The 16,530-nt window shown below is 36.7% G+C and overlaps 1 protein-coding gene across 1 annotated transcript in view; it reads left to right on the forward strand.

Annotated features, from left to right (window-relative positions):
- Nucleotides 1-393: 393 nt before the first annotated feature.
- Nucleotides 394-16,530, forward strand: part of KIF11 (kinesin family member 11) — a 58,338-nt gene continuing 42,201 nt past the window's right edge. The window contains exons 1-4 of the mRNA XM_081268564.1: nucleotides 394-715; nucleotides 12,347-12,479; nucleotides 12,707-12,804; nucleotides 12,900-12,978. Coding sequence (XP_081124690.1) covers nucleotides 639-715; nucleotides 12,347-12,479; nucleotides 12,707-12,804; nucleotides 12,900-12,978 — 387 coding nt within the window. The 5' untranslated portion in view covers nucleotides 394-638. The remainder of the gene's footprint in view (nucleotides 716-12,346; nucleotides 12,480-12,706; nucleotides 12,805-12,899; nucleotides 12,979-16,530) is intronic.

Consider the following 16,530-nt stretch of genomic DNA (forward strand, 5'->3'; position numbering starts at 1 on the left):
TTAAAAATTTCTTGTAGTTACAACCACGGTTGGCCTTTCCTGTGCACTTACTATAAAGTGCTGATCTAAGCTACTGAGCCGCACAAGCTCATTAATTCTCACCATAACCTTCTGAGATGGCTACTATTATTTCCATTTTGTAGTTAAGGGAATTTTGGTTTAACAACGTTATGTAAGACCAAGCTTGAAGGTGACGCTTTGACCCCAGATCTCTCTCCCCCGACTACGAGTTCCGGGGGCGCGCGGACAGACGGGTTTTTCACTTTCCCGCGGGCCACGCCCCTTAGGCGGGGGAATCCGTCGATGACGTCACGTCCCATGGTGCTTTGCGCGCCCGCGCTACTATTGGCTTGGCAAATAGGCTCCTGTTTCAAATTGTGGCGCCGAGTCGTTGCAGAGTTTCTGGGCAGTGACAAGATTGGGTATTCTGTCCGGCTAGTGCGGGACAGGTCACCCACCGCCAGTCAGAGTCCTGGGTGGAGATCCGGGACGGCTAGCTGCGTGCGTCGGTCCTCCTGTCCGCGCCAGCAACCGGCGGAGGAGGCAAGCACGCGGGCCCACAGAGGTCGCCGAACCTCTTCGAGCACCACAGCCCCCTAGTCCGCCGCCAGGCCTTGATTTTTTTGGCGGGGACAGTCATGGCGTCCCAGATAAATTCCTCCGCGAAGAAGAAAGAGGAGAAAGGGAGGAACATTCAGGTGGTGGTGAGATGCAGGTAAGAGAGACCTATTGGATTCTGAGAGTCGGTCTTTGCTGCTGGGCTCCCTCCTGCGCAGTTCCAGGAGAGAAGAGTTTTGTTTGCGTTTTCCGAGGGCATCCGGCTTACGGGTTTCTCGGTCTGTATATGGTTACGTTCTGCTCAATAAGAATGATACTAGTTGGTGTAAGATGTAAAGTAGGGTCTGTTTTTCAGGCGAAAAAAAGGATGCTTTTTACAGGTTATGGTTAAACTGCTATTCAGGAGATTTTTTGATCATTGTTCTTTACGGGAAGGTGCGTTATTTTTGAACTAACATCGATAAAGACTTAGGTGTCAGTTTTATGCGGTTGCTACTCCATGCATTTTGTCAATTTAGAGATAGCACTGCATACCTACTTTGCAGATTGATTAGCGTTTATCTTGGGGTTATCTCCCATCACTTCGAAAAAAGTAATTGCTTACTTTCTTTAACTATTCTAAATGCAGTATCTTTTACATCTCTGTTAAGTAAACCTTGCTGATTTTTTTTTTAGAGAGATATTTTTTTTTAATATTTATTTTTTAGTTTTCGGCGGACACAACATCTTTGTTTGTATGTGGTGGTGAGGATCAAACCAGGGCCGCAAGCAAGCCAGGCGAGCGCGCTACCGCTTGAGCCACATCCCCAGTCCCAACCTTGCTGAATTTAAACATTGCAAGTTACCAGAAGAACTAGACAGCTTAAGTTAGTGTAGGTGTCTGGTTGTGCGGCAACTTGACTTTCCTTTGTGGAATCATTTGTTCATATACCAAAGGAGACAGAATTTTCTGGATGAGGGTTGTTTAGGGGTGTGTTCAACTCCCTCCTGAGTGTTTTCCAGATAACTTCTCAATCTTTGTGTTCTTTAAGAAACTGGGGTCTCGATATTTTGTCAGGCTGGCATTAACTCTTGGGATCAAGGGATCCTTCAGCCTCACCCTCTCAAGTAGCTGAGATTACAGAAGTGCGCCACTGCGCCCCAATTTAACTAGTAGAAGAAGAACATAATTGTTGTAGAAACTGCTGCTTAATTAGAGATTGAATTATTCAGTTTCTTAGAGCCTCTTCACGTATAGTGTATATGTATCTGTGTTTCTGTTTTTGTTGCTGTTGTTAAAAGTTGCTCTTGCTACTTTTCTGTACCCAGAAGTATCCTAAAATTAAAAGGTTATTTAAAAAACCTATATCAACAAACACTCTTTGATTTTGGTTAACTCAAATCTGGTGACTTGAATTGTAGGTATCTACGGTGATCACTGAGTTTCCAAACTAGGTGTCAGAGAGGAAATTATGTAGGAACCTTAAGCCTAGTCAATGATGACACTTGCTAGTTGAGGTTCTTGGGCTTTAAAATTTTTTTTTTCCAAATGTAGTTTTTTTATTTTGATGTCTAAATATAAGGAAATGTGCCTTCTGTAGAAAAAAGATTTCAGAATTATAAAAAGTTATGAAGAACACTGTAGCAAACATTGTGTATCTATCATCCAAATTAAGAAACATAATAATCCTTATAGCTGGAGTCTCCCATGGACCTCTCCCTATGCCTCCTCATCCATCCACAGTTAACCATTTTCTTGACCTTGATGTTTATTATCTTAATATATTTCAAGCCTTACCTTTTTTTTTTTTAATATCTACTTTTTTTTTAAGTTGTAGATGGACACAATACCATTATTTTATTTATTTACTTTTAGGTGGTGTTGAGGATCAAACCCAGTGTCTCACACATGCCAGCCCCAGCCTGAAGGAGGTTTTTTTACTTTATCACCAATGAAAAATGCTCAGATCTAACATGTACAATAATTTTTATATAGAGAGGGTTTCTACTTTTTCTTTTCTGGTTAGGCTTTTCTCTTTCAGATTGCCTTCCTGGTGCAAGTCTGTCATTAAGCATAAATAAATAATAACATGAATTACTATGCCTTCAGGGATTGGCAAATCTTTTCTGTAAAGAGTCTGGATAAATAAGTATTTTATTTAAATACTTTGCAGGCTCCACATGGTCTCAGTGACATATTCTCTGGTTTTATTTTTTTGAACAATACTTTAAAAACTGTAAAAATTATTCTAGATCTTTGGCAGGGCAAGAGCCAGATTTTATACAGACCTCCTGTATTCCCCCTTCCAACAACTTCCCTCTTTTCTATTCCCCCAGTTTTTAAAATATTCCAAATGCATATAACATAAAATTTACCACCTTAATCCTTTTAAGGAAACAACTTCAGTAGCATTTAATATATTCATAATATTGTGCACCCATCATCTTCATCCGTCTGCATAATTCTTCATCTTGAAAAACTAAAACTCTATACTCACTGTAACTCCACATTTCCCCCTTTCCCCCGCCCCTGTCCATGGTTTTTCCACTCAGTACCTCATATAAGTGGAATCATAATGTAGTATTTATCCTTTTGTGATGGATTTATGTCACTTGAATAATGTCCTTAAGGTTCATGAATGTTGTAGTACATGTCAGAATTAGTTTTATGTTTAAGGCTATGTAGTACACCGTAGTATGTATGTATCACACTTTGTTTCTTCATTTATGTGTTTATGGACACTTGGGTTTCTTCCATATTTTAGCTATTGTGAATAATGCAACTAGGAACATGAGTATACAAATATCTCTTTTGAGACCCTGTTTTCAGTTATTTTGGGTATTTAGCCAGAATTAGGATTGCTAGATCATATGATAATTCTATTGCTAATTGTTTTGAGAAGCTAATATCCTGTTTTCCACAGTAGCTACATCATTTTACATTTCTCACACAGTACAAGTGTTTCACTTTCTTCGTGTCGGTATTAATTCGTGTCTGTATTAACATTTATTATTTTCTGCTTTTTTTGATAGTAGCCATCCTAATGGGTATGATGTGGGGTATTTCATTATTTTTTTTTTATTGCATTCCTCTAATGATTAATCATGTTAAGCATCTTTTGATATACTTATTGGCCATTTGTATATCTTCTTTGGAAAAATGTCTAAGTCCTTTGCCCATTTTTTTAATTGGATTTGTTTTGTTGTTCACTTTTAGTTCTTTACATATTCTGAATATTATATTAATCCCTTTTCAGATGTATGATGTGCACAATTTTTAGCCCATTCTGAGGATTGCCTTTTTGTATGCCTTGTTGATTGACAAGGGCATTTAACCACTGAGTGGCCTCCCTAGCCCTTTTAATTTTTTGAGACAGAGTCTCACTAAGTTGCTTAGGGCCTTGCGCATTTTCTGAGGCTGGCTTTGGAATTGTGATCCTGCTGCCTCAGCCTCATGAGTTGCTGGGATTACATGCCAATGATACAGTCTTTTGATGCCTACAATTTTAAATTTTTTATTAGGTCCAATTGTTTATTTTCATTGTTGCCTTGCTTTTGGTGTGACATCCAAGAAATCACTGAAAAGTTCATTCTCATGAAGTTTTTGCCTTATGCTTTCTTCTAAGAGTTTTTAGAGTTATAGGTTTAAAGATTTAAAGTCTGATCCATTATAAGTTACTTCATTCTTTTGCATGTGGATGTCCAGTTTTCCCCACCATTTGTTGAAAAGACTCTTTCCCTACTGAATGGTCTTGTCTTCCTTGTAAAAAATCATTTGCCCATATATGAAAGGATTTATTTCTGGGTTTTCTATTCTAATCCTTTTGTCTATTTGTCTGTCTTTATGCCATTACCTGACAATTTTGCTTATTATAACTTTGTAGTAAGTTTGGAAATCAAAAATTATGAGTCCTCCAGCTTTCTTCTTCAAGATTATTTTGGTTATCTAGAGACACCATATGACTTTTAGGATGACTTTTTCTATTTCTGCAAAACATGCCATTGAGATTTTAATAGGGATTATGTTCAATTTGTAGATCACTTTGAGTATATATCTTTTTTTTTTTTTTTTTTTTTTTATACTTTTTGGTATTGAGGATAGAACCCAGGGATACTTAACCACTGAACTATACCCAGCCCTTTTTATTTTTTTTTACTCTGAGACAGGGTCTCGATGAGCCTCAGTTGCTGAGGCTGGCCTTGAACTTGCAATCCTCCTGCCTTAGTCTCTTGAGTCACTGAGATTACAGAGTCACTGGGATTACCACACTTGGCTTAATGTCTTAATATTACTCCTCCAGTTCATGAACATAGATATGTTTCATTTTTAAGTACAACCCAGGTGATCCTGTGAGTGTTTTCATTCATTGTATTAATATGATATATTATGTTGATCATTTTACATCCTTGGTTAAATTAATTCGTAAGTATTGGATTCTTCTTGATGCTATTTTAAACGGAGCTGTTTTTGTAACTTCCTTTTTAATATGTAGAAATGCAACTGACTTTTTTGCATGTTGACTCTATACTTTGCTGAATTCATTTTTTTTTTTAAGAGAGAGAGAGAGAGAATTTTTAATATTTATTTTTTAGTTCATCTTTGTTGGTATGTGGTGCTGAGGATCGAACCCGGGCCGCACGCATGCCAGGCGAGCGCGCTACCGCTTGAGCCACATCCCCAGCCCCGCTGAATTCATTTTTAAAAATACTTTTTAGTTGTTGATGTACCTTTATTTTTTTTTATTTATTTATATGTGGTGCTGAGGATGGAACCCAGTGCCTCACACATGCTAGGCAAGTGCTCTGCCACTGAGCCCCAACCCAGCCCTGAATACATTTATTAAACATTTTTTTGTGGAATTTTTAGGGCTTTCCACATATAAAATATCATCTTTGAACAGAGATAATTCTACTTCTTCCTCTGCAGCTAAATGTCTTTTATTTATTTTTTCTGCCTAGAACTTCCTGAACTTTGCTGAATAAAACTGGTGAAAGTGGACATCTTTGCTTTTTTTTTTTCTTCCCAGTTATTGGGGATTGAACTCAGGGGAGCTCTACCACTGAGCTACATCCCTGGTTCTTTTTTTTTTTTTTTTTTTTAATATATTTTTTAGTTGTTGATAGACCTTTTAAATTTTATTTTGTTCATTTATTTGTGCGGTGCTGAGAGTCCCTGCCTCCCACGTCTAAAGGAAGCACTTTGCCACTGAGCCACAACCCCAGCACCCCCCCCCCCCAGCTCTTTTTATTTTTGGCAGTGCTGGGGATTAAATTTAGCGCTTCATGCATGCTAGGCAGTGCTCCACTGCTGAGCTATATCCCTTGCCCTATTTTTTTTTTTTTTTTTTTTTTAGTCAGGGTCTCATTAAGTTGCCAAGACTAGCCCAGGGGGCTGGGGTTGTAGCTCAGTGGTAGAATGCTTGTCTAGCACACATGAGGCACTGGCTTAAATCCTCAGCACCACATAAGAATAAATACATAAAATAAAAATATTATATCCATCTGTAACTAAAAAATATTAAAAAAAAAAAAAAAAAGACTAGCCCAGAATTTAGGATTCTCCTATCTTAGCCTCAGGAGTTTGGGATTACAGGCATGTTCCACCCATGCCCAGTTTGCTCTGCACTTGATCTTATTTATTTATTTATTTATTTATTTATTTATTTATTTATTTATAATTGTAGTTGGGCAAATACCTTTATTATTTTTATGTGATGCTGAGGATCAAACCCAGAGCCTGCATGTGCTAGGCCGCTCTACCCCTGAGCCACAACTCCAGCCCCTGCACTTGATCTTAAAGGAAAAGCTTTCAGTCTTTGACCATTGAGTGTGATATTTCTGGTAGATTTTTCACGTATGACTTTTACTATGTTGATGTACTTTTCCTTCTATTTCCCCATTCATTGTTTTTATCATGAAAGGGTTTTTTGTCAAATACTCTTTTCTGTACCAGTTGATGTGATTCTATGTCCCCCCCCCCTTCATTCTGTATCACATCAATCAGGTTTTGTGTGTTTAACCATCCTTGCATTCTGGGGATGATTCCCATTTGGGAGTGTATATAATCTTTTTAATATGCTACTGAGTTCAGTTTACTAGTATTTTGGTGAGCCTTTCTTTTCCCCTGTGCTGGATATGAAATCCAGAGCCTCATACAAGCTAGTTATGTGCTCTACCATTAAGCTATACTCTTATCCCCTTGTGGAGCATTTTTGAATCAGTGTCCATAAGATCTACTTATCTGTAGATTTCAAATGGTGTTTTTGACTTTGGTATTAAGGTAATGCTGTTCTCATAGAATGAGTTAGGAAATATTCTCTCATCTTCAATTTGAGAAGATTTGGTACTAGTTCTTTTTTGAAATGTTTGGTAGAAATTACCTTGAACTCATTAGTCTAGGCCTTTGGCATATTTTTGATTATTGCTTCAATCTGCTTACCAACTACTTATAGGTCAGATTTTCTATTTTTTGTGGTTTAGTGTTGATAGGTTTTATATTTCTAGGAATTTGTTCATTTCGGTTATAGTTGTTGGTGTGCAATTGTTCATAACAATTAACAATCCTTTTTACTTCTATAGAGTCAGTAGTAATGTTCCCACTTTCACTTTTGATTTTAGTAATTTGAGCCTTTTCTTCCATAGTTGATCTAGCTATATGTCAACTTTGTTGATCTTTTTGAGGAATTGGCTTTTTGTTTCATTAATTTTCTATATTATTTTCCTTTTCTCTGTTTTATCTTTAATCTTCATTATTTTCTTTCTTCTCCTGTCTTTGAGATTAATTCATTCTTTTTCTAGTTCCTTAAATTGCAAAAATAGAGTGTTGATATGAGATCTTTCCTGTTTGTTTGTTTGGTATTGATGGTTGAACTTAGGGGTGCCCAACCACTGAGTTACATTCCCAGCCTTTTTTATTTTTTGAGACAGCATCTTACTGAATTTCCAAGGCTGGCCTCAAGTTTGCAATCCTCTTGCCTCCACTTCCCAAGTTGCTAGGATTACAGGTGTGCATCTCCATGCCCAGCTCCTGCTTTTTTAATATAGGACTTAATATAGGATTTATAGCTATAAAGTTTCCTTTTAGCAATGCTTTTGCTGTATCTTATCAGTTTTGATATGTTGTTTTAATTTCATTTGTCTTGTATTTTCTCATTTCCCTTGTGATTTCTTCTTTGATTCTTGGTCACTTAAGTACACACACTTTTTTTTTTTTTTTTTTTTTAATGCATCTACTATACTTTTATCTCAGTACCTTTGGGATTTCTTTTCTTTCTCTCTATTTTAGGGGGAGTGATAATGGGGATTTAACTTGTGTTCTTTATCACTTAACTACACCCCTACCTCTTTTTTTTTTTTTTTTTTTTAACTTTAAGACAGGTTTTCCCTAATTTGCCAAGGCTAGCCTGGAACTTGTAATCTTCCTGCCTCAGCCTCCAGAGTCTCTGGGATTGTGGACCCGCTGTGCCTAGAGGCCTTTGCAATTTCTATTCTTTACCAGAAAAGCTTTTCCTCCCAAAGATCTACAATGAATGGCTCCCTCACATTTTAATGTTTTTCTTGTGGGTTTTGTTTGTTTTATTCCTTCAGGTTTTAGATTGGTGGCGGGCTGGGGCCAGGGGTGGGGGTGGGGTGGGTGGGTATTGGGTATTGAAACCAGGGACACTTTGCCATTGAGTTAGAAATAGAATTTAAATTGCAAAATAGCTCTTTCTTTTCTTTTTCAAAATATTTATTTATTTTTTTAGTTCTCGGTGGACACAACATCTTTGTTTGTATGTGGTGCTGAGGATCGAACCCGGGCCGCACGCATGCCAGGCGAGCGCGCTACCCCTTGAGCCACATCCCCAGCCCGCAAAATAGCCCTTTCTTAGTTTTTATTTTGAAATAAGTTGCTTAGGGCTTCACTAAGTTGCATATTTTATTTTATTATTTATTTATTTAATATTTATTTATTTTTTTTAGTTTTCGGTGGACACAACATCTTTGTTTGTATGTGGTGCTAAGGATCAAACCTGAGCCGCACACATGCCAGGCGAGCGTGCTACCGCTTGAGCCACATCCCCAGCCCCTAGGTTGCATATTTTAGATTTTAAATATTATCAATCAGAAGCATTTCTTGACTAGCATAAAGTAGCACCCACCTGTCTTCCCTATCATCATTTCCTATCCCCCTTCATATGCTGTATTTTCATTTCTTATCAACACCTAATATATTTATTTGTTTATTTGATGATTGTCTTTCCCTCTTTACCCACCATTAGATTAAAATTTCCCTAAGAACAGGAACTTTATATTTTGTTTGTTTTAAATTTTGTTTGGTTCACTGCTATATTCCCAGTAGCTGCCATATAATAGCACTTGATGACTATTCGTAGACTGAATTTTATACTTCTCCACAGGATAGAACTTTAAAAAAATTTTTTAAAAAAATCATTAATCTCTCTTTCCTCACCATTTTGGTTGTTTAAATTTTTATACTGAGACCAACAAATTGATGTGTTTGTTAGCGTAATCAGTGGTAATTTTGCAGTTTTGAATTAGCTAGGGAAATCTGGATAGGAAAATAGTGGCTCGGCAGTACTCTTTCTACTAGTACAGATAGTTCCAAAAGCTCCTCTAGGAGTTTTGATGACTTTTAGGAATGTGTGATCTATATGAATTTCCTATGACTCAATTCTGACAACTTGATTCGTATTTACTTGGTAACTTAATCATGTGCCCAGGCAAGGGAGTTCAGGGATATGAGGCATAATAGAGTAATTGGCTTTAGCCATAGGAGAGCAGTTCACCCCACTTGTTGATATTCTCTTAGCCTATCTCCGAATAAGTAGAATGTTTAATAATATTGCATATTCATTTGTGTTGTATGCATTGTGTAGGCTTAGTACAATTGGCAAATGATATCATTATGAGATGTTTTCTGGGAATTGTTCAGTTTCCTGATATCACAAATTTGGTCTTCTTTTTTTTTTAATTAAAAAAAATTTTAGTCATAGATGGACATAATACTTTTATTTTATTTATTTATGTGGTGCTGAGGATAGAATCCAGTGCCCCACACATGTGTGAGTCAAACGCTCTACCATTGAGCCCACATATTTGGTCTTCTGATCACTCAAAAGTAAGCTAGTGAAATAGCACACTCCTTCTGTTGTCTGAGTTTTTTTTTTGTTGTTGTTTGTTTGTTTTTAATATTTATTTTTTAGTTCTCGGCGGACACAACATCTTTGTTTGTATGTGGTGCTGAGGATCGAACCCGGGCCGCACGCATGCCAGGCGAGTGCGCTACCACTTGAGCCACATCCCCAGCCCCTGTTGTCTGAGTTTATGTAACAGGTATAGCTTTCTTAAAATACATGTATAAGTGGGCTAGGATTGTGGCTCAGTGGTAGAGCACTTGCCTAGCATGTTCGAGGCCCTGGGTTCAATCCTCAGCACCAAAAAAAAAACAAAACAAAACAAAACAAAAAAAAACCAACATGTATATGTAAAGTTGTTTTCTTAGAAACATGAATGTTTACAACCATTAAGAAATTGTTACTACATATTCTGTTTTATGATGTTTTCATGAAGCCTGTTATACAAAGTGGCTTCTGATGAGTAATGGTAACCAATTTTAACTGCCTATATGTACCAGATTGTGAATTAACCACACACACACACACACACACACACACCCCAAAAAAACCACACAATAAGATGGAGTTTGCAAATATAAAAAATATATATGTAAGCTAATGACATGGGGTATGCTATGGGGAGTTGAGGATATCCTTTTAAAATAAATGGTAACTTGGGTTGTCTAGTGATAAGGGGAAGATAATTTCCTATTTGGCTGTTCCTTCCAAAATGTACACTACTCAGTGAGGGAAATGAACTTGGAATATCAGGTTGTTCCCTTTGGCCCAACTGTGCATTATGTGTATAAATGTCTTAATGGATGGTGCTCAGTGGACTGTGATTCTTTTTAGGTTCCCCATCATTCCTCTTAGAATGACATTTTTTAGGGCTGGGGATGTGGCTCAAGCAGTAGCGCGCTTGCCTGGCATGCGTGCGGCCCGGGTTCGATCCTCAGCACCACATACCAACAAAGATGTTGTGTCTGCCGATAACTGAAAAATAAATATTAAAATTTAAAAAAAAAGAATGACATTTTTAAAAAAATATATTTTTAGTTATACATGGGCACAATATCTTTATTTTGTTTATTTTTTTTTATGTGGTGCTGAAGATCAAACCCAGGGTCTCACACGTGAGAGGCGAGTTCTCTACCGCTGAGCCACAACCCCAGCCCCTAGAATGACATTTATTGAGTAAAGTAGTAACACAAATATTTGAGAACCTATTGTATGCTAAGCATAGTAGTGAGCCCCAGGGAAACAGTAAACTAAACAGGATTTCTTTCCCTAGCAGTCTGAGGTCTACTATGAAACAGTGGCAAATTATTATATGAGAAGTGATGTTTAAGAAAGGATAAATAAGGGCTGGGTTATGGCTCAGTGGCAGAGTGCTTTTGCCTAGCATGTGTGAGGTACCAGGTTCGATCCTCAGCACCATATAAAAATAAATAAATGAAATAAAGATATTGTGTCCACCTAAAACTAATACACATATTTATTTTATTTTTTAAAGAAAGAAAGGGGTACCTAAAAGGTGCTTTAGGAATATAGGGCACAATTCAGTGTGATCTTTAGACAAGTGGGGGAGGGAAGTGTCCTGGGAAGAAATAATCTTCTAAGTGAAATACCTTTTTTTAGGCAGTTCAATAGAATGAAGATCAGTGATCCTATATGTTTGAGCAATATAGCCCTTCTATTCCAGTTTTTTCATTTGAAAAATGAATCTAGTGATACTATAAATGTTACAGTGTTGTGAGGACAAAGTGAGTTAGCACATATTAAGTATTGGGAACAATGAGTACTTGGCACATGGTGCTCAACATATTTGTCATTATTTTTTATCTACTTTTTATTTTATGCCAGATATACACTGGAAGTTTTGCATTTTGAATAAAAATTGACCTGTTCTTTCTATGCCATCATAACCTAACTTGATTAGATTGTAAAAATAGTGAAAATAGAATTCTGGGGTGGGGGACACAGCATTTTTGACAACTTAGCATCCACTCGAAGAAACTGTTAGAATTTGGTTGGGGGGAAACCATACTGGAGGTTGAGCCCAAGGACATTTTACCATTGAGCTACATCCCTAGTACTTTTTATTTTTTATTTGAGACAGGGTCTCACAAAGTTACTGAGACTGGCCTCAAACTTGCATTGTTCCTGCCTCAGCCTCCTGAATGACTGGAATTATAGCTGTGTGCCACCACATCCTGCAAAACTGTTAGGATTGTAATGTTTTATATATCTTTGAAAATTTTTTAAAAAAGAATTTTATTTCTGGGACTAAATCCTTATAATTTTCTCTGCTTTAGCATTTAGTCCCCACTTAATCCTCATTACCAACAGTGAGTCACAGCTTCATATTTCACGTTTTTCTTTTTCTTTCTTTTTTTTTTTTAGGTGAACACAATATCTTTATTTTATTTTTATGTGGTGCTGAGGATCGAACCCAGTGCCTCACACATGCCAGGCGAGCACGGTACCACCTGAGCCACATTCCAAGCCCCTTCACATTTTTCTTAACAATGTTGTTAGTGAAAATGCCATTGATAAAACTCTTGTTGTTTTTTGTGGTTATGATATGGAACCCAAGGCGTCATGCATGCCAAGTAAATTCTCTACCACTGAGCCACATCCCCATCCCAAATTAAGAGTTCTTGAATAACTTTGGGTTTTTGTTTTTACAGACCATTTAATTTGGCAGAGCGGAAAGTTAATGCCCATTCAGTAGTGGAGTGTGATCACGTTCGAAAAGAAGTTAGTGTACGAACTGGAGGATTGGCTGATAAGAGTTCAAGGAAAACATATACTTTTGACATGGTACTTACTTTCTTATAAAAGGGTGCTGCTTTTTAATTATTCACTATTATAGAGTAATCCTAATGTACATATTTCTCCTGGAAAATGGCCTACTCTTATGAATTTCAGTTATCTCTTCCAGTTGTTAAGTGATTTCTCATGAGCTGAATTAGTTAACATATTACAAGTAAAATTATTAAAATGAATATCTTTTACATTTTCTTTAAGAAATTTCTTTATCTTAATAGGTTTTTGGAGCATCTACTAAACAAATCGATGTTTACCGCAGTGTTGTTTGTCCAATTCTGGATGAAGTTATTATGGGCTATAATTGTACTATCTTTGCGTAAGTTGAAGAAAATTTATATGTATGTGTTTTTTCAAATTTATGAAAAGGTTTATGTATTTGTTTTTAATCAAACACTTTGTTAATCTTGACAGGTATGGCCAAACCGGTACTGGAAAAACCTTTACTATGGAAGGTGAAAGGTCACCTAATGAAACATATACCTGGGAGGAGGTATTTTTTATAACACATTTATCTCTAATATGGCAGAAATTTAGCAGAATAAAACTTGTGTGTGAGTCTCTCATGAAATAGAGAAGTTCAGAAAACCCATGTCAAACATGAATTTAGGACTGGGGTATCATACTGTTCTTTGTAACTTTCATTGCCTCACTGCAAAATCCTTTCTTTTGTTTTATAAATTGGGCACAGCAAGAGTAAGGCACAGTTACTAATAATAAAATAGAATAATTATGGCATTATGACACATTATAATTATGACAATAATGTTTTATAATAAAAGTTTTGTGACTGTGGTCTCTCTCTAAATATCTTATTGTACTTTTCACCTTTTCATTTAAAGGAAGCACTTTACGGCCTCTCTTTGACATTTCCAAATTGCTACCACTGATACCCTTAATGCTTTGGGGGACATTACTAAATAAAATTAGTGGTACCTGAATCCTAGGGCAGTTGATCTAATAACCAACAGGGCTACCAGAGACTAATAGGCAGGAAGCATATATTGTTGGATGTGCTGGATAAGTGGATGATTTCATGTCCCTGTCTGGATGGTGTAAGATTTCACCATGCTACTCAGAATGGTGCACAGTTTAAATTGTAATAAAATGTTTATTTCTGGAATCTTCCATTTAATATTTTGGACTGTGGTTGATCATGAGTAGCTGAAACCACAGAAAACAAAACTGTGAATAAGAAAGGGGACTTCTGTATTGTGGAAAAGTTGGAGCATGAATAGAACTTACAGGAAAGGATTTTACAATGAGGTAATGAAAGTTACAAAGAGCAGTATGGTGTTTTATTAATGATGACCTTGACTGTTCAAGAAATTAAGACCATTATATGGTTTAGTTTTGAAGAAAGCATATAGAATATTTCACAAAGATTTTCACCAAATGTGTTTAATAACTTAATTCTTCGAATTATTGAGTATTAGATAAGTCCTTTTTTTAGTGGTAACATAGCTGAGCTGTCAGCATATTCTATACATGGGTGATAAAGTTTTAGAATTATAATCATTATAAGATATAGAATAGACATATCACTTCAAATTATAGAGACTTTTAACAGTTTTATTAAGGATGCTTTGATAGTTGAGAAACATCCCTGTTTTTTTTCTGACTAAAATGAACGTATTACATTTTCATGAGGATAATTGGATAGGATAATTGAATTTGGTTTTATTTATTTATTTATTTATTTATTTATTTTATTGGTTGTTCACAACATTACAAAGCTCTTGACATATCATATTTCATACATTAGATTGAAGTGGGTTATGAACCCCCAATTTTACCCCAAATGCAGATTGTAGAATCACGTCGGTTACACATCCACAATTTTACATAATGCCCTATTAGTAATTGTTGTATTCTGCTACCTTTCCTATCCCCTACTATCCCCCCTCCCCTCCCCTCCCATCTTCTCTCTCTACCCCATCTACTGTAATCCATTTCTCTCCTTGTTTATTTTCCCATTCCCCTCACAACCTCTTATATGTAATTTTATATAGCAATGAGGGTCTCCCATCATTTCCATGCAATTTCCCTTTTCTCTCCCTTTCCCTCCCATCTCATGTCTCTGTTTAATGTTAATCTTTTCTTCCTGCTCTTCCTCCCTGCTCTGTTCATAGTTGCTCTCATTATATCAAAGAAGACATTTGGTATTTGTTTTTTAGGGATTGGCTAGCTTCACTAAGCATAATCTGCTCTAGTGCCATCCATTTCCCTGCAAATTCTATGATTCTGTCATTTTTTATTGCTGCATAGTACTCCATTGTGTATAGATGCCACATTTTTTTTATCCATTCATCTATTGAAGGGCATCTGGGTTGGTTCCACAGTCTAGCTATTGTGAATTGTGCTGCTATGAACATCGATGTGGCAGTATCCCTGTAGCATGCTCTTTTAAGGTCTTCAGGGAATAGTCCGAGAAGGGCAATAGCAGGGTCAAATGGTGGTTCCATTCCCATCTTTCCCAGGAATCTCCAAACTGCTTTCCAAATTGGCCGCACCAATTTGCAGTCCCACCAGCAATGTACAAGTGTACCCTTTTCTCCACATCCTCGCCAGCACTTGTTGTTGTTTGACTTCATAGTGGCTGCCAATCTTACTGGAGTGAGATGGTATCTTAGGGTGGTTTTGATTTGCATTTCTCTGACTGCTAGAGATGGTGAGCATTTTTTCATGTACTTGTTGATTGATTGTATGTCCTCCTCTGAGAAGTGTCTGTTCAGGTCCTTGGCCCATTTGTTGATTGGGTTATTTGTTATCTTATTGTCTAATTTTTTGAGTTCTTTGTATACTCTGGATATTAGGGCTCTATCTGAAGTGTGAGGAGTAAAAATTTGTTCCCAGGATGTAGGCTCCCTATTTACCTCTCTTATTGTTTCTCTTGCTGAGAAAAAACTTTTTAGTTTAAGTAAGTCCCATTTGTTGATTCTTGTTATTAACTCTTATGCTATGGGTGTCCTATTAAGGAATTTGGAGCCGGACCCCACAATATGTAGATCGGAGCCAACTTTTTCTTCTATCAGACGCAGAGTCTCTGATTTGATATCAAGCTCCTTGATCCATTTTGAGTTAACTTTTGTGCATGGCGAGAGAAAGGGATTCAGTTTCATTTTGTTGCATATGGATTTCCAGTTTTCCTAACACCATTTGTTGAAGATGCTATCCTTCCTCCATTGCATGCTTTTAGCCCCTTTATCAAATATAAGATAGTTGTAACTTTGTGGATTAGTCTCTGTGTCCTCTATTCTATACCATTGGTCCACCCGCCTGTTTTGGTACCAGTACCATGCTGTTTTTGTCACTATTGCTCTGTAATATAGTTTGAAATCTGGTATTGCTATACCGCCTGATTCACACTTCCTGTTTAGAATTGCATTTGCTATTCTGGGTCTTTTATTTTTCCATATGAATTTCATGATTGCTTTATCTATTTCTACAAGAAATGCCGTTGGGATTTTGATTGGCATTGCATTAAACCTATAGAGAACTTTTGGTAATGTCGCCATTTTGATGATGTTAGTTCTGCCTATCCATGAACAGGGTATATTTTTCCATCTTCTAAGATCTTCTTCTACTTCTCTCTTTAGGGTTCTGTAGTTTTCATTGTATAAATCTTTCACCTCTTTTGTTAGGTTGATTCCCAAGTACTTTTTTTTGAGGATATTGTGAATGGAGTGTTTTTCCTCATTTCCGTTTCAGAAGTTTTGTCGCTGATATACAGAAATGCCTTTGATTTATGCATGTTGATTTTATATCCTGCCACTTTGCTGAATTCATTTATTAGTTCTAGTAGTTTCTTTGTAGACCCTTTTGGGTCTTCTAGGTATAGAATCATGTCATCTACAAATAGTGATAATTTAAGTTCTTCTTTTCCTATTTTTATGCCTTTAATTTCTTTCGTCTGTCTAATTGCTCTGGCCAGTGTTTCGAGAACTATATTGAATAGAAGTGGTGATAGAGGGCATCCTTGTCTTGTTCCAGATTTTAGAGGGAATGCCTTTAACTTTTGCCCATTCAGAATGATGCTAGCCTG

The sequence above is a fragment of the Spermophilus citellus genome (genome assembly GCF_964194105.1).
Source record: "Spermophilus citellus genome assembly, chromosome: 15".
Lineage (NCBI taxonomy): Eukaryota > Metazoa > Chordata > Mammalia > Rodentia > Sciuridae > Spermophilus > Spermophilus citellus.